Here is a 22,148-nt window from a genome sequence, read left to right on the forward strand (position 1 = left end):
GTTACGTATGCCAACAAGGTAAAAACAAACAAATACATAACCACATGTATTGTGATTCTATTCATCTTATTCATAAATTGTGTTTGTACAATGTGTTTTGGTATGTATGCTATACAGTATTTGCAAAGGGTTCCTTTTGAAAAGAGGGTCATGAAACTTGCAGGACGGATGAATGGACACGGGACAGAAATAGATCTGCCTTGAATTCCCACAACATTGGTCTGCCAGAAAAAGAAGAAGAAGAAGAAGAAGAAGAAGATGTGCAACATTGAATACTCTTGCCCTGCTGCGTCACGTCTGGTCCCCGGGTTCTTCCCTCTGTGTCGTGAACAAGTGGAGCATGCTCTTTAAGAGGACTCTGCTCCTTCTGCTTCAAGGATCCGTCCCCGTCTCACTCTAACCTCAACTCTGACTCTGACTGTCGGCCATTTCTTTGTCTCCTCTGGATTCTCAATCCCACATATCCTCTCCGTCTATTTTCAGACCCTTGACGCCCCCCTGCCCCTGCTCTGTCTCTTTCATGCATATTTCCCCCATTCTTACTCCCTGTATTGCACAAAGACAGAAGAATCACCCGTGATGACCTGCTATCCCAGCGAGAGAGACCGACTGTTCCCATGGTAACGGCCTCACAGAGTGTTTGTACAGCTGACACAGACACACACTCCCAGATGCATTGACACAAACATGCGGACACACACTTTTCACATCAAAAGGAACTGTGCGGACCCCATGATGTTGACACAAAATGAGAGGAGCGGATTCATTCATGTATTCATACCTTGGCATGGTGCAAGTCCACCCCGTACATGGACAGCTTCTTGGCATTTTCTAGAAACTGGACGTCGGCCTGTGCCGGTGTCATTCCCCTAAATGAGTAATTATACAGGATATGAGAAAGACATCGCCATGGTCCCTTTACTTCACATAAACAAATCTAAAGGCTATTAATGACAAAGGAAAAGACGACGTGACCCCGTTCTCTCTGACCTGTGAGACTTGTGGAGCTCAAGAATCTTTTCCTCCATCTCTTTGTTCTGATTGGGCGCAAAGGTCAGCTGACCGACGTTGTCCAGAGGCCGAGGCTGGTCGGGTTCATGGTCACCAAATTCCGCCTGCAAACCAAAAGGAGAGCACCGACGGGTAAAGGAAGAGCGGGAATAGTCACGTGTGGAAATGAACATGCCACACACACACACACACACACACACCTGCAATGTGTACGCGCCCAGCAGGGCGTGAGTGACAAAGGAGCACGGCAGTCGTCCAGAAGCCACATCTTCACGGAGCTGCAGACACAACAGGTACCTTACAGGGCAGAGAAAGGGAAACGGGTTTTTATTATTATTCTTAATATTTTGAAAACAGAGTCTACCTCCAACAATAACCAAAACGGTGAACCTTGAAAACTCGTTCTCAGCCTTTCTTTGAACTGAAACCGGCTCCATTGTTCGTGGGAACAATAAAGCGATCCACCTGAGCGCGGGGTCAGCTGGTGCGGATTAGACGTCTTTGTGTTTGTTTTATAGTTCCGTGTGATGTGCTGGCAAACTGTTGGGAGGAGCTCCGACTCACCGTGACAAACCCAAACTCAGATGCATAAAGTCTGTGTGTACTTTGTGTGTGTGTGTGTGTGTTAGTCGTCCAGGGCCTGTGTGGATTAACACCACACTAATTTGTCCCCCTGCTGCAAACCTTTGTACAAATCTTACATTTCGTGAATGGAGCTTCTGTGTGAACGACTAATTCAGACACCCCAGGGTGCCGCCCGCTGAAAGAAAAGGGTCCATGAAAGTCCCTTTTGGTGGGACTTGACGCCGTGGAGGCTTGAGCCCAGTCATCCAGCGACAGCAATAATATATTTACCATGTTAGCGTGGTAAAAAGCACTACTTTCTATTTATATATATGAGATTCAGGTGTTGCTATTAAAATACATGACACACCTGCAGCGTTGCAGGACAAACTGTTGATGGAGGCCCCACAATGCAATGCTGTTTACTACGCGAGTGTATGCGCGTGTGCGTGTGTAAAAGTATAAATGAATGAGCAATGTGCACAAAGCCAACCTGTGTTGATGTTTTACTTTTGTTTTGTAGTGTAGGCCCGAAGACATGCAAATACATTTTCAGAGTGAACTTTTTAAAGCTGCACCAAGCAATATTTGTCATATGAATCGGTTAATATCGGTGAATAATCCCAACGGATAATCATCGCCCCCATTATACAGTTCACCACACGTCTGCAGAGCTTCTTTTAGCCTCTTTAAGCTCCTTGTTTTGGTTTCAAAGCCTGCCACTTTAATGTTTTCAGTTCACCAGCGCTGCTCTCCTCAACCCAAGGTTTAAGTAAACATTGGTAGATCTCTAGTGTGTGTGTGTGTGTAAGTGTGTACCTTGTAATGTCTTCAGTGAGCAGTGAGGGGTCAGGAGGGTAGAACTTGACGTTGAATGCAAACTGCCAGTTGTTATCTGGAGAGAAAGAGAGATCATTGTTCAGAGACATTTCACATGTACAATAAATACAGGGGGATAAGAATATATGAAAACTGGAAAAGTTTTATGATCAGGGTTGTTTGTATTTCGCAATGCGATCCATCCCTCTGCCCGTGTGTGTGTGTGTGTGCGCACAGACAAAGAGAGAAGTAGTTGTGAGTAATTGCAACTAATGCAGAACAGATTTTAGACAGTACTAAGCCTGTGGTACATCACACACACACACACACAAACAAACACAGCAGCAGATCTGGTATTGCATAACCTCACTCGTGCTTCATCAAACAGCAAACAGTAATCTTTTTCATCAGCATCAGAAACATCGACGCGCAACATCCCATAATATCTTCATCATTTAGTCATGTGGATTTCCTCCAAATCTCCATTTGGCTCCAACGTTTCTCCTCTCCTTTCACCCCCCCCCCCCCCCCCCCGTGCCCGCCATCATCGCCTTTTCTTCATGGCCTGGAGCTACACAACGACACACACACACACACACACACACACACACACACGTACATACACACACCCTCGCGGACGCGCGCTGAACATTTCGACGGAGATTTCGTCGTCTGGAAAACGACATCCGATAAAAGCTGACATCACATCGAGACCGGCTCCTCCTCCAAGGTCGCACTAAACACGCGTATCACGTGCACAGACGCGCACGTGCGCACGCACACACCCAGAGGAGCAGGAAGGACGGGGCACGCCGTGGCGGGCTCTCTCGCTGCGAGTCGAAGAGCAAACATGTCGTGCAGATGTGGAGTTTGTGGATTTTCTTTCCACAGATTTGGACTTTTCTCGCTCCACGCACAGAAACGGAGGATCCGGCGTGCCGACGGTCGCGTTTCCAAACCGGCCTGCGAGTACGGGTGTGTGTTAGCGCCAAGTGCTGCGGGAGTCTCTGGCGACGACTCCACCGCTCCACATGACCACGAATCCGCCTCATGGTATAGACAGGGTTCTTACACATTTTGACCAATGGATTTCCAGGACTTTTCCATGACTTTAAACCAAATTCCCATGACCAAACTGAAATCTCGGTATAAACATTTGAACATTTTCCATATTGAGAGCGTACGCCGGCTTATATTTTGAGCGTCTTTCTTTAAAAAAACGTATACATTATTTCAAACTCGGCGTAAATGAACATGTGATTATAACAAATTTCCATGACTTTTCCAAAACTTTTATGATTTAAAGTTTTTTTCCATGACTTTTCCAGGCCTGGAAATGACCATTTTAAAATTCCATGACTTTTCCAGGTTTTTCATGACCGTACGAACCCTGAATAGAATATACACACGCGCACACACACTGATACATATACACACCCTATTCTTTACCTCCCTTCATCCACTTCTCTTCCTCACATTCAACAATTCACTCGTCTTTCCCACACAGCCTTTCATATTCCTCGAAAGGTTCTTTTTCCATACGAAAATAAACATCTGCACGTTTAATGAAAATTGAAGACTTGATGATCCGATACTGAAGCACAGGCAGCTGCTGACACCATGACAGACACCCAACCCCATAAAGGTTTGTTTGACTGCTGTTAAACATTAACAACAGCCGCGTGCTCTGGAGGGGTGGACTGCCGGGACCGGATCCAGACCCCCAACCCCTGAGAAACCTTTCCTCTGTATCTGTCAACCCGACATCCAAGAAGTGGCTCACTTGTGGGGATTAAAATGCGACTCGGCTGAATTTTGACGACCGACACTTATTGGAGTAAAGTTCATCTTTCTGCTGTTGCACTTTCTTCGCCTTCCCCTCGTGTGGCTCATCGGCTTTTTTTATTCCGATCGGCCTCACCGCACTTCGACATTGTCCTTTTTCTCTCTTTTAGCAAAGCCACGATGATGATACCGCGGACAGAGAGCGCAGACACGCCCGCGCGGGCGGCTTTTGCTCCACTGTCCGCTGCGCTGTGGGCAGCAGTCTAGACAGAACCTTCACTCCCACGACACCAAAACACAACCTCGTGGGAATGTTGTTTAGAGCCACCGTTTGTCTGAGTCAGCGTCTTACAGGTGACTGCAGCGGCTGCGTGAACCTTTAGTGACACATTTACAGTAAGCCGTCACGTCGAGGCGCGACGGCCGAGCGAGCGCCGAGAGCAGAAGGGTTTCCAACACGCCAAAATATCCAACGCCCGTGACATGGCCTCGATCTCTCTGTAGACACTCACACACACAAAAATGCACACATGCAGCTAGTTGTGTACGGCTCATCCATAAACCACACACACACAGCCACAAACACACAGGCATGCATCACACACACCCAGCTAACTCACAAACACTCATTCTAAAATAACCCTTTATGAGCCAAAATGATGTGTTGTTTCTTTAAAAAAAAGTGAAACTTGGACGTTTTGGGCTTCGAGCTAAAGCCTCTTTTCACAGAGAAGAGAGAAAGAAACAGCGGAAAGAAATAAGTGAAGCTTTTCTAGAAGAAAAAAAACCAGTCCAACCACTAAAACCACAACTTCTAATTAAATACTGAACAGTCGACATGACAAACTGGAGACACAGCAACCGGATTAATCTTTATGAGGGGTAAGCGATAAGTTAATATACCATAAAATCTAATTATTTTAGCTGTAACATTCTTGATTAAATAATAAAACACTTAGTGTCTTTTCATTTGTCACGTCAAGAGTATTACAAAAAAACTTGTGGTTATTTAATACAAACATGATAATATATAAATAATGTTTTATTTTTTATGTATTGTATTTATTGAATTACCAGAAAAGATACTAAATTCTGCATTATGAAGTTTCCTTAAATGGCAACAGAAGATTGAGGCCATATCTCAGTCCTAATCTACAGTCTACCGAGACGCCGTGAGCCGCCGCTCTCGGTCCTGATGTCAGACGTGTGCCTCACAGACGCCGTCACACACACGGAGGATCTCTTTTGACTTGTTAGACACATGCGTGTGTTCAAAGGTTAAACAAAGCTGAGGCGACGCTCGATGGCTGCCTGTCGACAAGCGGCGAGATGCCTTGCCCCGCTTTCATGAACGACCGTCGGTCAATGAAGAGATGGATGAATAATGGAGCAGTCATCACACTTTGGTTAACGTCTTCGACGCCGTGAGACGGCTGCCGTCTGGTTTCTAGTGTCTCTGGTTTTGTTTGACTTTGTTTGTTTTTCCTTTAATATCAGGATACTTGACCCCTTTCATTTATTCCCTATTAATATTTAATCCGTTGCCTTTTAGCCGAGAAGTCGGGGCCCCTGTGTCGTGTTAAATGAGTTGTTGAGGCAGGCAGGGATGGGAGGTTTAAGGAAGCAAATGTGTGATTTTGAAAAAACAAAAACTTACTGCGTATCTGTCTCTTGATTTCCTTAGTGGGATCCAACCAACACTGGAGAGAGAGAGAGAGAGGGGGGGGTAGTGAGACGCAGAGCAGGAAAACGGTTAACCTCTAGCGTGATGTCACAGGACTCTGAACAGACGGCCATGTCAAGAGTTCCTACATGTTTACATTGCCGACATATTTGTCATACAGTCCATCCTGTGTGTGTGTGTGTGTGTGTGTGTGTGCATACCGTCTGTTCATAGCTGTCCGTGTACGAGAGTCCAAAGTAGTCCTTCTCCATTAGGTTGAGGTGCTCACACACCTTGAAGAACAGGAACTGGCCCTTGGCGCGTTTCTGCAGCGAAAAGAGGGATTCAAAACGCAAAAGATTAAAGTTTGATGACATTATTGATCAAACTCGGCGCATTGCCGGGAAGCTGTACGGCATGGAGATGAAGTAATGAAGTTCCTGTTTAATGCCCTCTATCAATGCATCTCTGTTTCATTACATCTGTCCCATTACTCTGTCCCTCTTTCTCTCCGTCCCTACATCCGTCTCCGGGCAACGCATTCCTTCATCGGCCCGTTGGGGGCCTTCGCCATGAAATCCTCCACACTCAACTATGATAATGACGTTTAGCACACATCCATTCAACACACACACACACACACAGACACACACACACACACGGCGCCCTTTAAAAAGCAGACACAAGGTCAGACAGAGAAGCGGGTGGAAAGATGTGAAATAATGAAATAATGTGCATTGCTTCTCAGTTAGTCAGCACAGCTCCAGTCTAACATTGTACACACACACACACACACACACACACACACACACACACACACACACACACACACACACACACACACACACACACACACACACACACACACACACACACACACACACACACACACACACACACACACACACACACACAGACAGAGAGAGTTGCAGAGCGTGGTGAAAGTGGAGGGAAAGAGGATGAAAGAGTGCATTTTTCTTCTCGTCCTGGGACAGTCGAAAACATCCGCGGTATTTTCCGACACTCGGTCCAAAAAATGCGCCACATTCACAGACCCGCGGCAGAGTCTGCCATCTGAACGCCCCAAGAATGTGACCTTTCAGGGTGCCCTGCGTGCCTCCGAGCAAGGCAGCACCTAAGAACACCCGGTCGGTCGGTCGGTCACACGCGAGCATGGTTCTCTGCGCCAGGACTATTTACATATTGCCAAATTCACCGTTGATCTCTTCTGGACTGCACGGCTCGTCATTGCCATCCTGTTGCTAGGGCAACGGCCGTGGTCAAAGTCAGCTGCTGCATTAATAAACAATGGAACGGGAAATGGAAATGCAAAAATGCTAAAGAACGTTGATGCCGTCAAGTTTGTAAATGGCTTTTAAACCCCATTTTACTACTTGTTCCCACGGCAACCGAAGTGACTAAGACATCAACAAGCACTCAAGTGTTTGAAGTGTAAGATTTAGACTAACTGAATCATATACATTTAAAATCGTGAAACCATATAAGACCATATGAGGGCTCGGCAGACGGAGCCAATGTGCGCGCCTCACACATGCAAACACTACTCGACTCGTGGCTGAAACTCTATGGCACAGGTGTCAAACACACGGCCCGCGGGCCAAATCCGGCCCACCACGTCATTTTATGTGGCCCCCCGACGGCTTGAAAGACATACGATCACCTTTTCTTAAAGAAATTTAAGACAAATATCCTGTGCTTTTATTTTGAAGGTTTCAAATGAAATGGATTTATGTTATAATATTAGAGAAATGTTCTTATGTACGATATTTCTACACTCAAATAAACAATAATCAAGTGTAAAGAGAGTTATTTAACAATATGTTTGTAGAGTAGTTTATACAGTGTTACAGTTACAACCGGCCCTTTGGGGGCCGGCATGATGCTGGTGTGGCCCTCGGTGGAAATGAGTGTGACACCCCTGCTCTATGGGAAGGTACTTAAACCGTGTGGCACTCAAATCCCGCTCAAACCAATACTAATGAAATTCTTCGAAGCAGCATTAAGACCATGTGACACTCAGACTCGCCTTTGAAACTCTCCGTGAAAGAGAGGCAGAAAAGGTCTGGACGAGGTTTCAACTCGGGGCTTAACGGCGAATGAGAATATGCGCCGAGATATTACGCTGGAATAACATGGATGGCATCCATTTAACAAACAGGACGCGACAGAAGGATCGACGTGGCGAGTCGAAGTGGAAACTGCTGTGTGTGTGTGTGTGTGTGTGTGTGTGTGTGTGTGTGTGTGTGTGTTGGAGTCCTGCTGGGCAAAACAGAAAATGTAATCTCTGGAATGCATTGTGAATCTCTCCCTCTCGCGACTAACTATGCCAATGTGTGGAGGGTGGGATAGATAGGTGTGTGTGTTTGTGTGTGTGTACACAATAGCAGTTAATCGCACTATCAGCATTTTCGGCTGCGAGACAAAGCAGCTACTGTTCAAAAGACCGTAGACACTCAGATCAGAGTGCTGGGCGTTGGCACGCGGAGGACGAGGGGGAAAGGGCTTCACCGTGATAAAGTGAACAGTTTAAAAATAAACAAAAAAAGATCCAAACGGGAAACATCTCGACACGGCAAAGTGTCGAGGTGTGCCGAGTAAAGATGTGTGTGCTGCCGTGACTAACTGTTCAAATCATGTGTTCTTATCTCTACATTTCTAGTAAACACCAAATGTAAACGCGTGTGGGTTTACAGGGAGCGGTAAGAGAATTAGTTTGAATCACTTGTGGTAATAAATGGTTACAACAGAGCCTGTTGCACCAGCACGAAGAACATGTGACGTTATGAGGACCTGTGTGCATGTGTGTGTGTGTGTGTGTGTGTGTGTGTGTGTGTGTGTGTGTGTGCAGAGGGCTCTGGGGCACATGCATGTTAGAGGAGTAGCAGATGCAGAGCACTAATCTGGTGGGACCCCCATAATCTCCCAGGTTTCTGTGTGTGTGTGTGTGTGTGTGTGTGTGTAAATCCACCCCTCCCCCCTTTTCCATCCTCTTCCGTCATTCCTTCCACTCCTCTTTTGGTCCGTTTGTCCACTTGGTAAATATAGTTTCGAGTGATTCTGGAATGCCATCTTTCTGTGCATCTTTGTGAGAAAAGTGTGTGTGTGTGTGTGTGTGTGTGTGTTCTGGTCACCAGACAAGCCCCTACATTTATCCCCTTAACTCCGCCCCAAATAATGTGAGCGGGTGCTTTTGCGATAACTGCACTTTGAGTCAGAAAGTTAAATGCACACACACACAAACACAGTCACAAAAACACACACACACACACTCACACATGTGATCCTATTAGCAATTACATCATTGACACAATGGCCCTCACGTGTGTCCTACATGGCCAGCGAGGGAACATGCGTCTGTCTAAATGAAACCTCCCTCTTTCTAAAGCACGACGACTTTCTGCTTTTAATCAGTCGCTAGAGCGACCGCATCAAATCTAAAAGAAAAAGATCGTTTCAGGGACTATTTTATCTCGCAGTGTGTGACCGTCCCAAGGAAAACATTGAAGAGCTACACACGTGCTGACATTCAGCCATACCATGCTGGTTTGAGACCGACAGACCTTCGTCCACTCTTGTTCTTCACGTGTCCTTAACGTCTCAGAGAAATCGATGAAGCAAAACGATATTCCCCCCCGATGCGTCGCCTAACCAGCTGAGCCTCGTCTCACCTCCACCTCGCAGGAGAAGTCGGTCCCCTCCAGGAGGGCCACGTGACACGCCGTCAGCTTCATCTTGGTCTTCCTCACAAGGCGAAGAGGAGACTGGAAAATAGAGGTCTTGCTTTCGCTTTCGCCTTCTCCTTCTTTTTCTCCTCCTCCCTCCTCTTCACCTCCCACCTCCCCTTGCTGCTGCTGCTCCTTCTTCTTCTGCTCCTCTGCTCCCTCTGCGGTCAGCCGGGTCTCCTCTGGACTTTTCTCAGCGCTCTCGTCCACTTTCTCCTCCTTGGCCGGCTGGCGGAGTTCGCGAGTTGCAAGAAGAAGAAAAGAAAAGAGGACAAAGGATGTCAAACCACCATCACACAGTGTTACCGTGTGGCCGTCGCGTAAAGACGTTCACTCTTCTTCAGCGAGCAAGAGGGACGACGATGTTCTCTCCATCTTTCTCCGTCTCGTCCGAACTTGCAGGCGTTTCTTTTGGCCCGATAACTAAAATGCTGATGTCACTGGGTGAGCCTGGGAGACCGAATGTGATCACTGCATGGAACAGTTTATGTGTGTGCGTGAGGGAGAATGGCCTGTGTGTGTGTGTGTGTGTGTGTTGTTCTCTCCCTCAGCTGACAACAGTAGGCGTGTGCTGCTGTGAATATTCTTGTGTCCTGTTACTCGTGAAAAAAGCTACCTGACCATTTATCTGACAACAACTCATCCTCGGATTTAACATTTTAAAAAATATATATTTAGCATGTATATGCCAAAGAATAAGGGAAATCATGATGCCTTATTAAAATCAGAATAGAACCTGGATGGTCCAGCTATTCCTTGTACATTTATTAAATAGGACACAATTCCTGTTCAGAAAATCAGTTGATTATAGACGATCAAACTCCTGAAGTGATGCTGCTCTTCTCATTCAAATGAGTACGTTAAAGAAACAGTCAGGCGTCCAGTGTTTTGTTGTTGTTGTCACATTTAGACAGAGCTGTTGCCCCCGCTTTCAGTCATTATGCTAAGCTAAACTAAGCTAAGTTTACCCTCTGCGGGCCGCAGCTTCATATCTACCGTATGTTTTGCACTATAGAGGCTTAAAAAAAGCCTTTTTTTTTCCAAAAAAAACGATAGTGCGCCTTATAATCGAGCGGATATATATTAATTTGGTTTTGCTTACTGACCCCTCTAAGATTTTTGTTATTGTGTACAACGGGCTCTAAGTCAAATAAGTCAAAATGTTTTTAGTAACTTTGGTAAACTACAAAGCTTGCACGTTGCAGCATTACGCAGAAGTAGCCAGGAGATATATAAGTGTGTATAATATTAATAAATAATAGTGTGTATAAGGATCCCAAAAAACAAAATGGCAGAAAAACAAAGACAAACTTCACGCGGACTTCAAACTCATAGAGCAGACAGTAGAACATGGGAATGAAGCAGAGCAGCTGAATTCAACAATCACGAATCAATGGTGGAGAAGTGGAGGAGAGCAGAAGATGACCCTATGCCAGTAAAAGAAGACCACAGAGTTTCAGCGGAAAGCGAGAGTGCCACCACAGTTAGAGGAAAAAAAACAGAGGCAGCAGTTTGAAAGCAAGCGAGCAGCAGGTCTCTATCTCTACAGTCTCTATGACTGAAGGGCAACAGCGTGAGCACGGGACATGAATATCAATGAGTTTCCTCCTTCTTGTCTCTTAACCGTCTCATTACGAAGAAAATCTTCTCTCTAAACTGCCGCAACTACTTCTGAAAAGAAACAAGAAAGATTAAAAAGAAAAGTTGGTCATTTCGCAAAAAACAAGAGATCACTGAAAAGAAGATGAAGCTTTTTTCCTTTTTTCGCCTTATCGTCAGATGTGCCTTTATATATAAAAAAAAAAAGAGTCGGAAAATATCCGTTCATTGATAGTGTATTAAAAAATAATTTAGTTGACATATGAATAATCAAGCGTAGAAGTTCGTTAAAAAAAGAATAAAGTAGTGAGACAGACAGCGAAGTCTTGTCTTAAATTCAGAGATTACCAAACCCTGGTCCGCAGACCAGTACCAGGTCTGAGACCATCTGCTACTGGGCCGCAAAGGAAACCAGAAGATGTGTCGTATGAGCTGAATATTAATTACATGACTTTATGCACGATGACGGGCCGTTTGCTTCCTGTAAATAACTCAACACTCGGTGTGTCCCGTGTCGGCCTTCCTCCTCCCTCCGTGGTTACATCGGTGTATCGACCCCGACGTCTGACCCGTACCTCAGTGTCTGCTTCCTTCTCGTCCACTTCCTCCGCGTGACCGTTCACTGCGGGGGCAGAGTCTTTCTGGGCTTCCTCCGTAGGGGGCGCCTCCTTGGTCGGTGACGTCTTCATGGGTCAGGTTAAAAAACAAACGGACATTAATAACCCGACCAAAATATTCATTCATAAAAGTTATGATGAGACTTTCACCTGGCTCTGAGACTTCTGCTTCTTAAGCCATGTGGGCAGGTATCGAGTTATTCCTTTTCCCTCCTCTTTCTCCTTCTCCTCTCCCTCGGCGTTGGCTACTTCCTGGGTCTCTCCCGGGGCCTTCTCCGATTGGTCGGGCTGAGCGGCTGACTCCTCGGCTTTCTCCTTCACCTCCGTCTCAGAGCCCGCTTCTGTTGTCATGGTGACACGTCAACCTGCAGCGCGAGGACGGGGAGCGATGGAAGATTTCGTTAGATTTTAGTTCATCACGGTGACTAAATTATGAACGAATTTTCTTATCTCTCTCACACACACACACACACAGAACAAATCTGACTGCCACAATGAATTTTGCAGGTGTATAAATCTTTCATGGCTCGCAACTTGAATTTTTCATCTGGAGTATTTTTTATAAATGATCCACATGGTCCGATGTTATGTTTCCCGAATGGTAGAGGAAACATCTCTGGAAAAGCTAAATAGTTCAGGCCTTTACTCATATTATGGGGGTATGCAAACTCAAATATTACATAACTAGTGTTAACTTATAATTTATGAGATTCTAACTATTTGTCTTGCAGCTGTTTGTGTATGTTTGAAACTTTAGCTCTGTGGTTGACGTTAAAAGTCTCACCACAAGTACACAAAACAACAAACGTACAAGTTTAGGACGTCATTATGTCACACAACGCGTTTCATCTGGGTCAACGGCTGGTTACATAGTCTCTCTCTCTCTCGCTCTCTCTCACACACACACAAAACAACAGAAAGAGGGGAAATTACTCAATTCTTATGATCTGAGTCATTGGTTTTACCCCACAGCTGTGGTCAACATGCACACACACACACACACACACACTCTTAAACCAAAATATCTTTGGCAGCGGTGTCCACACATCCTACCACGCCAACACACCCCATGACCATCACACTGGTCTTGGGGTGAAGCCGAGGCCAGGATAGCGGACCTGTCCGACCTATACACAGTCGGCTGTGTTTGGGGCTGTGTGTGTGTGTGTGTGTGTGTTTCTATTGGGTGCTTCTCCAGAAGCAGCTTCAGGCGGCGGGTTAAGCATGACTCATACACTATTAAGTCATTGTCATCCACGTTCCTGTCACTGGCTCCTAATCTTCCTCAGCCCGTTCCTCTCCCCACAATTCTACTGTTCATCATCGTCTGCGTTTTACCATCTTACCACTTCGGACTCTCTTTTCTGCCCTGCCACACACACACACGGACGCAGTGGTGTGTAGGGCGGGGGCGGGAGTAAAAATAGAACAGGTCTCCTTACGCATGATCGGCCAATGAGGGGAGGAGGAGCGATGGATGGAGAGAGGTGTGCATGTAGGTGGCTGTCAGAGAGGCCGTGTAGTGCCGTGTGCAGATGAGGAGAACAGAGACAAACACGACTTGTGATTTATCGAGAGGGAACCCCAGGGACATTGCGCAACAGCACCCCCGAGCCCGTTGGAGATCCATCTGTATTTAGGTCAAGGATGCACGCGTCGGTCGGACGGAAATATCCAAACCACTAAATAATTCACATTTTAGGTGGGATGGATCACCTAAAATGTGAGTTATTTATCCCGAGAGGATCAATTCTATCGACTTTGCTGATCCTCTTCATTTCAAACCGTGTCCCACCAGCAGGGGTTTGTTTTGTTACAAAGGACGAGCCCTCACGGTTCAAAGAGGGTAAACCTTAATGACTGAATTTGATCCACCCGTAACCACCTGACCGGAGCGTGGCCGCGTGTGAAAGCGGGCGCGATGACACCGCCAAACAGTTTGAAGCCAGCAATCCTTTGGGAAATGTCCGCAGTGCGCAGGGAATACAGATGTGATCGGTTCATCGACACGACGATGGATTAGGTTTCCTCCTCACTAATAAAAAACAGCTCTGTGACTGCCTACACTGCACTTCTCAATGGACTAGCAGTGTGTGTGTGTGTGTTGGCATCAGAGTGCAGCCTTTTTGCGAGATGTCTCGTCACGGCCTCTTAGGCCTGCTTTAACCCCCCCCGCCTCTCTCTCTCTCTCTCTCCCTACACACCGGGAAGCTTGTTCTACCTCTCTCACAACCTTCTAACTCACCCTCTCTCTCTCTCTCCGTGTCTTTCTACCCTGCAACCTGGGGTGGCTCTTTCTTTTTTTCTCTCTCCACTCATCTCTCTCTCTCTCTCTCGATCCCTTTCTTTCCGGGCCTCCCCGTTCAACCCCCCTCCAATTGTCCCTCTAAAACCCCTCTTCTTCCCACAGTCCGTATAAACAATACCAGACACTCACTTCATGTATACATACACATCTGCACACTGCACTAAAATCACCAGCACGCCATCTCTCAGTCATAACAAGGCAGTCCTCCGGCCTGCGACAGCAGTTTCATGTGAACGCGCTCGACATGCGTTCTGCAGACCGGTGTCAAGTTATCATCAGTCAGATGTTATGAGTGTTTCTTTAAAAAAGGAGTGCGTGTTATTCATATATTTCACAGTCAAATAGCAGCGTTCATGTGACCCAGTCGTCCAGAAAGAAACCTGCAGATAAAACACAAATTGGAGACACACAGCTGGTCAGTTGATTTAAATAAGGCATTCCTGTATTTGTTTACACACCTTTTTTTTTTTCTACTTATAACCTCAACCCTAACCCTCCATCCGTTTCGTCCAGATTGCATATCTCACACTTCTTCCGTCATCTGATCGTGACCTATAATCTTCACGTATTTGCTGGCTACTTGGCTTTTGAAAGCAGCTTATCTGCATTTATTTTAGTTTAAGATGGTATTCTTAATAATCTGATCATCAGATGATGATGATGATGATGATGTTATCTTGACCTGCTGCGAGTACTCGCCGAACACCTGTTGCGAAGATGGAAAATGAACGTACGCGGGTGATGACAACGACCGGAGCATTTATTAATCTTCAGGCTTTACTGACACGACACAAAATCCAGCTTTTAAACATCCGTGACTGAATGAAAAGAACCGAGAGACGCGGCCAACGGGCTTACCTATCGTTGCCTCTGCTGCTCTCTCTCCCTCTCAACTCCTTTCCTTTTGTCTCTTCTTCCTCTATCTGCCTTTTCCTTCCCTTCCCCACTTCTTAGTCAACGCCCGCCCTACAAACCCTCAATGCCATTTTTCTCTCTTCCGTCCTCGCTCGGAGCTCTGCGTCCGCTCCCCTCGGGACGATCGCTCGGAGAAACAAGGGCGAGCAAACAGGGGGAGGAGGAGGAGGAGGAGGAGGAGGGGCGGAGATGGTGAAGAAAAGTGTGTGAAAGAGGAGCAGAGCGGAGGGGAAAAGGGAGAGTGCGGGAGGGAGAGAAGAGGTGGAAGATGGACAGATGAAGGAGGAAGGAGAGAGAGAGAGAGAGAGGGAAGGAGAGAGAGGGAAGGAGAGAGAGAGGGAAGGAGAGAGAGAGAGAGGGAGAGGAGGAGAGGAGAGAGAGAGAGAGGAGAGAGAGAGAGAGAGATAGGAGAGAGGAGAAGGAGAGAGAGAGGAGGAGCGAGAGCAAGGAGAGAGAGAGAGGAAAGAGAGAGAGAGAGAGGAGAGAGGAGGAGAGAGGAGAGGAGGAGAGGAGGAGAGAGGAGAGAGAGAGAGGGAGAGAGAGAGGAAGGAGAGAGAGAGAGGGAGAGAGAGAGAGAGAGGGAGAGAGAGAGAGAGGGAAGAAGAGAGAGAGGGAGAGAGAGAGAGACCACACCCACTGAGCCATATTACCAGTGGACACTAGCAGTGACGATCGACCTCACAGTCGTGGCCCGCCATATTCTGCAATTACGTTCTTTTGAGGAAAGAAAAACACGACTGAAGAAATTCAAATTAAACACAGACCTTCCCGCCCGTCTATTTAAAGTAAAAGAATCCCAGTGCTGACTTTTATAAACACTTTTACTGACCATCCGGACCCCATGTGAGACCGTTTAAAAACCCTCAAACTGTCACAAACGCCGCATTCCACACGAATACCAACACTTGCTCTCTTCCCGCTTACAACTCTATCCCCATCTGTCTGGGTTTCACGGGTTGGTGTCACAGCAGCAGCAACAACAACAACAACGTCCCGACCTGGTCTGTGGCTGAGGGATGTAATTATACGGAGAGGGCGGACATGGGAGTGAGTGCAAAAGTCAAGAAATGAAGCGAAGAGATGAAGTAAATTGACTGGCCTTCATGGTTTTGACATTTGTATTCTGTTCCTATCCGATGAAGCCGATATGACAAATGAAACAGACCCGCCCACCTCGCCACGAGTGGCAGGAAGAGGGGTGGGCGGGGAGGGGAGCAACCGTTTCCCTGGCAACGACATCCATGGCCTACAACAAATCCCCACGGAGACAAGAGATTACCGCAGCAAGAATACAGATTAGCGGACGAGCGTGGAGGTGACAATAGAGATTATACCGTGACTAAACCCATTTCGGACCACAGCACAGATTTACAGCAGATATATTTCGTGCTGGACCGACAGGAATTGCAGCCAATCCTTCCTTCCTTTCCTCCCTCCTTCCTCTCATCCTTGCCGATGCGCCAGAAACAGGGTCCTTGGTCTACAACCCATTACAGGGTTCTTACACATGTTGACCAATGGATTTCCAGGACTTTTCCATGACTTGAAACCAAATGTCCATGACCAAACTGAAATCTCGGGATAAACATGAAAAATTAAGAAAATGTTGCGTATCGAGAGCGTACGCCGGCTTATATTTTGAGCGTCTTTCTTTAAAAAAAATTTTTTTTATTATTTCAAACTCGGCGTAAATGAACATGTGATTATAACAAATTTCCATGACTTTTCCCAAACTTTTATGATTTTAGTTTTTTCCATGACTTTTCCAGGCCTGGAAATGACCATTTTAAAAATCCATGACTTTTCCAGGTTTTCCATGACCGTACGAACCCTGCCATTAGTGATAGTCTGTGGTACCTGCATCCATCTGCCGCATCGCCATGAACCAAGCATGGAGTACTTACTCCTCTTCATCAAGACCATCAAAGGAGGACAAACTGTAATCAGTGCATGCCTGCAGACCACTTCACAAAGTACCACAGCAGCAGAAACATCCCACATTGCTTAGATCAGACCAGTTGTCATTGGCAACCTCAGTCCCACTTACGAAAGGCTCTGATTGGTTGGTTTTTTTCATGAAAAGGAAACATCCATCCATTCAACACAACCCTCTCCATCACTTGATATAAATAGGAGTGATTCAGACATCTGTAAACCGACCTGCCGTCCTTGTGTGAAAGTAGTAAATTATATTTTCATACCACATTACAATCCTTACAGCGGATGTGTTTTTTTACAGTGCGGACCCTGTGAATTAGCTCTACTTTCAAACACACACACACACACACACACACACACACACACACACACACACACACACACACACACACACACACACACACACACACACACACACACACACACACACACACACACACACACACACACACACACACACACACACACACAAGTGTATGTTTGTCCATCCATCCATCTCTTCATCTTCCTCGCCGATATCAACGCTTCAAAAAGGAGACACGCGATGACACAACCCCGTGTCTCTTTGCTGCCTTCAGTTTGAGCTCAGCTTAAATGGCTGGGCAGCCCATGAGGGATGCTTAAATGGCCAATGCTATGTCATTACGTTTGTTACCGTGTTATTACTGTCCGCTCATAACTGCTATTGTCAGCTGCAAAACTAGACGGCAGTAAAAACGTTTGAGTTTCAGCTCTTTAGGTTACTATAACTAATATTTACCACTTCGCCTCATTACGCTGTGTTAGCATGTACTTTAAATGTATTGTGTGGATTACTATAGTTTACATTTTGCTATTACTTTTAGTGCAAAGCAGAGAAAATAGTCAACCAATTGAATTTTGCATTATTGTTAAGGAAAATGAAATGTCTTTGTGGGAATCGTGGGAAATGTAGGATGGTGAAGAAGCAGAAAGAAAGAGCAAAATAACAACTTATTAAGATATATAAATATATATTTTATGAACCCTTCAAGTGTTATAAGCAGTGGCGGCTGGTGATTTTTTTTTGGGGGGGCGCAGTTTAAATAGCACTCAACAATGAGAAGAAAAGAGGTTTTGAGTAGAATATTGTAAAAAACAAAGCTTTATTTCAAGAACTCACCGTGCTCAACACTGTCCAATAACAACTATCAACACACTGTAACTTTGGCATGAGAGGTTCAGAGCAGCTTTAAGGAACATGGGGTTGGGTTTCAGAGGTTTGCAAAATAAGAGTTTCACCCTCACATGAAAGAGGTTCAGAGCAGAATAGTCAGAAAGAGATCACATGTTACATTGGGTGACAGAGCAGACCCACTACTGTAAAGACAAGTAGCCTCCTCTCTTTAAAGTGGGCAAACATCTCAATAACTCTAATAAGACAGGGTTAGCTTCATGCTGTTAGCGAGTTAGCTCCATGCTCTTAGCTAGATAACTGCGGCAAGATTCGTGCTTTACACTTGTCTGCAGCTCTTTAGATCCCTCCCCCCGTTGTAGTCCAGAGAGTTTCAGTCCCTTTGGAACAACAGACAGGGGAAATTAAACAGCGCATTACTCACTGAGCCTCCAGCTGACAGCTCCGTTAGCAGCCTGCTCGCGTAGCTCCGCTGAGGGAACGCTGGTCTCTGATCTGCCGAATAGTCCAGTCACGTGAAATAATAAAACGATGTCATTGGCCAATGAGCGCACATTTTTGCGACCCAAGATTCACGTTTTATCCGCCAATGAGAAGCCGTCCTTACTGAAACGACCGTGAAATATTTTCTCGGTGCCGTACACACACGTTAGACCAGCGACCGGAAAAGGGGAGGGGCTTCTCTCCGTGATAATGAGTGGCGATATATTATATTTTTTCACATTAACTTAAGTGGTTGTTGACAGGCTGACGGTCTCCCACACACATTTAGCGCGTCAACACGGTATATTTACTATTTAAATGATTTGGCATATAATGTTTTTTGACAGGATGTATTTTTTTTCTTCTTCTTTTTTTTCATCTAAAAATTTTAAGAGGGGCGGCGCCCTAGCGCCCCCTATGGACGAACCGCCACTGGTTATAAGTCCCTCTCTCTCTCACCCTCTCTCTCTCTCTGTGTGCGAGAAGAATGGGTTTGCTCATAACTACGATTGTTAGGAGCTAAACTCCCCTATTCAGCGATTAAAGCAGTCAGGCGCAAGCGCCCCTGTCTGTGTGAGTGTGTGTGCATCTTGTGTGTGTGTTTTTGTGTGTGTGTGTGTGTGTGCATAGTGCGTGCATCGTGTGTGTGTGTAGTAGGTGTGTCTGATAAAGAGAGGGACAAAGAGCTAAAGTATGGGTGGGTCAAGTGCACATGAGATGAGATACAATGTGTGTGTGTGTGTGTGCGTGTGTTTGTGTTTGTGTGAAAGAGGGAGTGAAATAGACGGGAGAGAAAAGAGGAAGAAAGCAGGTATCAGACGGGAGAGAAAAAGAGAGAGCGCGTTAACTTGTGGTGAAGTGCACCGGCCTGCCGGTCTCTCTTCTGCAGCTGCGGCATTGGGCGTGGTGTTGCTATGGCAACCCACATCCCGTAGAGACCGGTAACAACAGGTGCCTCGGCAAAACAAATGACTTCACGGGGCATGGCGGCTCATTATCACAGCTGCCCCGGTGAGGCAAGTTGATACACATGAGGGTAATAACATCCTCCTCGCCGCTGGCACACACACACACACACACACACACACACACACACACACACACACACACACACACACACACACACACACACACACACACACACACACACACACACACACACACACACACACACACACACACACACACACACACACACACACACACACACTTCAAATCTGCCTCACAGTTACGGCCACATATTAACTGACCGTGTAACAAGATGAGCTGCGTCATAAGATACTTGTTCTGCATTGATTAATTAGTGAGTAATGTACTCCAACACACACACACACACACACCTGACATTAATTGAACTAAACTACTAACCTTAACCCCTGAATCTAAACGTAGACGTTCCCCTGGCGGGCGCCGTAAGACGTCCTCGTTTTCAGAACATCATCCCGTTTCCTCTCTTGCCTCGAGAGTGCTGGACACAACTCTGCGATGTTGTTGAGCTGTGGTGCAGACAGCAGCCCCCCCCCCCCCCCCCCCGGCTCTTCTAAATAAGTCATTGACTGAACCAGACGGACGATTTAGGCGGCGGCCCCCCGTATCAGTTAATCCCAGACCGGTGACCTCTGACCCCGGTAACGGGAAGCTTGGCAAAAAAGGGGCAACTTTTAAAAACCCACCTCCCGATTTTATAGTTTTTTATATCTTAAACGTCATCGTCAAATTCAAATGTTATCCGCGTATCCCGGCTGTGTTTCTCTCTCTCTCGTTAGGAACCCGTCAACAGAACAACAGGAAGTGACGAGAGGGTAAAACATCCTTTGAATCATGGTGTTGCTTCTCTCTCGCTGTGAACTTTTTTCTGTTCGAAAACAAGTGTTTCTCACAACTTAGTAGGTGCTCCCATAGTTTGGACCTGTGGGAAACACTACACCCCCCCCCCCCCCCCTCCCACACACACACACACACCTTTCACCAGCTCCTTTACACTCTTTCCAAGATGTCCCACAAACTTCAGAGCTTCCCGAAGGCTGCTAATGAGAACCAGTTCTCTGGTCCCCCTTCACCCTCTTGCCCCAGAAACTCCTCTCACTTCCGTTTCCCCTCCCCATCATCCCTTCCTCTTTTATCACTCTTCCCCTGCTATCCCACCTCTCCTCTTGACTTTTATCACAAGCCGAATGAAGAGGCAACGCACAAAGGGAATGAATGAATCCTTGAAGGAAGAAAAGAACGACCGCCTCACCTTGGAAAACTATCAAGTATTTATAGCACAATATTATCCTTTATTCTGCAGATATAAACCTCTGTTGCTCCCCAAGACGTGGCTTTTAAAAGATGAAGGCTGTGCCCCCGTCCGGCCTCTCTCTGCCAGAATGTGACCCCTCCTTTGCTGATTCATCCGTTTTGAACTGCGCTTGGCCCCCTGCCAAAGCCCATGCTCTCTCTCTCTCTCTCTCTATCCCTCTGTTTTTTTTATTCTATCGCCTCTTTCAGAGCTGGACACTTGCCGTACAAGGCTGTTTGCCCTCTCTCTTTATCAACCCTCTGGTGAGAAATGTTGCCTTTCAACACAAGGAGTTTCTATTCTCCTCTACAAGACCCTCTTGTTGAACAAAAAAAACTCAAAAAGACTCCGCTAATCTCCACCAAGCTTCTTTCTTGTTGTTGTCCAACACAATTAAGTCAACGCTGATACACAACAGGTTATTTGTACACCATCTACACTTCAAATGTACACGTTTTGGCATTTAGCTTCAGGAACCTCCCACTCCCTTTTTGTCCCCTCCATCAAACACACACACACACACACACACACACACACACACACACCTGTCCTCTACGTCCTCTACCCCCCCCCCCCCCCTCACTGTCTCCATGGCTCTGATAAGCTGAACATTGCATTACAGTTTCCATTCATCCGTGCCTTTGATCTTCTCTGCGTGAGTGCGAGTCCCGTGGAGGTCGGAGGCCGCTCGCCGCCGGTCACGTCCGACCGCCACGCCGCACGACGGGTCCACCTTCAGTAATTGTTGCGAGTTGCGACTGACCTCATGTCACGGCAATCGTGGCGGGGGCGAGCGCTTTGATTTGGAATTGCCGTATAAAATAAAAAAACACTTTGATATAATAGAAAGGCAACAAAAAAAGGAACACTGGAGCTAAAGATTCAGGAAGAAGCGTACGTCTCCTCTGGATACTAGTGCAACTTTTCTAAATAAATAAAAACAATAGTCTGGTGCTCAATCCGATGTGGGACGGTAGAGCTATCTGTGTGTGTGCCTGAGTTGATGCGACGTGTCGAACCCACAGGGTCAGGATGAAAAACACACACACACACACTCTCAGGGATGTTCCCATAGCCGTTCCGAATGGTTAAGCAATAACTCTCTCCGTCGCTCTCACTCAGTCTCTTTCTCCTCTTGTGTCCGCCTCGTTCTCACTTCCTCTCTGCGTCCCTCAGTATTCTCTTCTCACTGCACCTCGATTTTATTTATTGTTGCCGTGTCTCTCCATCGTGCCCTTCTACCTTCACAAGGCGAGAAGGAGAAAAAAA

At 46.4% G+C, this 22,148-nt stretch overlaps 1 protein-coding gene across 16 annotated transcripts in view; it reads right to left on the reverse strand.

Annotated features, from left to right (window-relative positions):
• Positions 1-22,148, reverse strand: part of epb41l2 (erythrocyte membrane protein band 4.1 like 2) — a 47,421-nt gene that overhangs the window by 19,740 nt on the left and 5,533 nt on the right. For 15 of the 16 annotated variants that reach the window (XM_056427392.1, XM_056427403.1, XM_056427401.1 and 12 more), the window contains 9 exons: positions 11,952-12,166; positions 11,760-11,867; positions 9,532-9,813; positions 6,064-6,168; positions 5,837-5,879; positions 2,395-2,470; positions 1,212-1,308; positions 991-1,115; positions 782-869 (listed from right to left, as the gene is read on the reverse strand). In XM_056427392.1, the coding sequence (XP_056283367.1) occupies positions 782-869; positions 991-1,115; positions 1,212-1,308; positions 2,395-2,470; positions 5,837-5,879; positions 6,064-6,168; positions 9,532-9,813; positions 11,760-11,867; positions 11,952-12,152 (1,125 nt within the window). In that variant the 5' untranslated portion in view covers positions 12,153-12,166. Of the gene's footprint in view, positions 1-781; positions 870-990; positions 1,116-1,211; positions 1,309-2,394; positions 2,471-5,836; positions 5,880-6,063; positions 6,169-9,531; positions 9,814-11,759; positions 11,868-11,951; positions 12,167-14,967; positions 15,140-22,148 lie in introns of those variants that run through there. The other variant, XM_056427394.1, reaches the window with a different exon arrangement.

This window comes from Pseudoliparis swirei, chromosome 12, assembly GCF_029220125.1.
Source record: "Pseudoliparis swirei isolate HS2019 ecotype Mariana Trench chromosome 12, NWPU_hadal_v1, whole genome shotgun sequence".
NCBI lineage: Eukaryota > Metazoa > Chordata > Actinopteri > Perciformes > Liparidae > Pseudoliparis > Pseudoliparis swirei.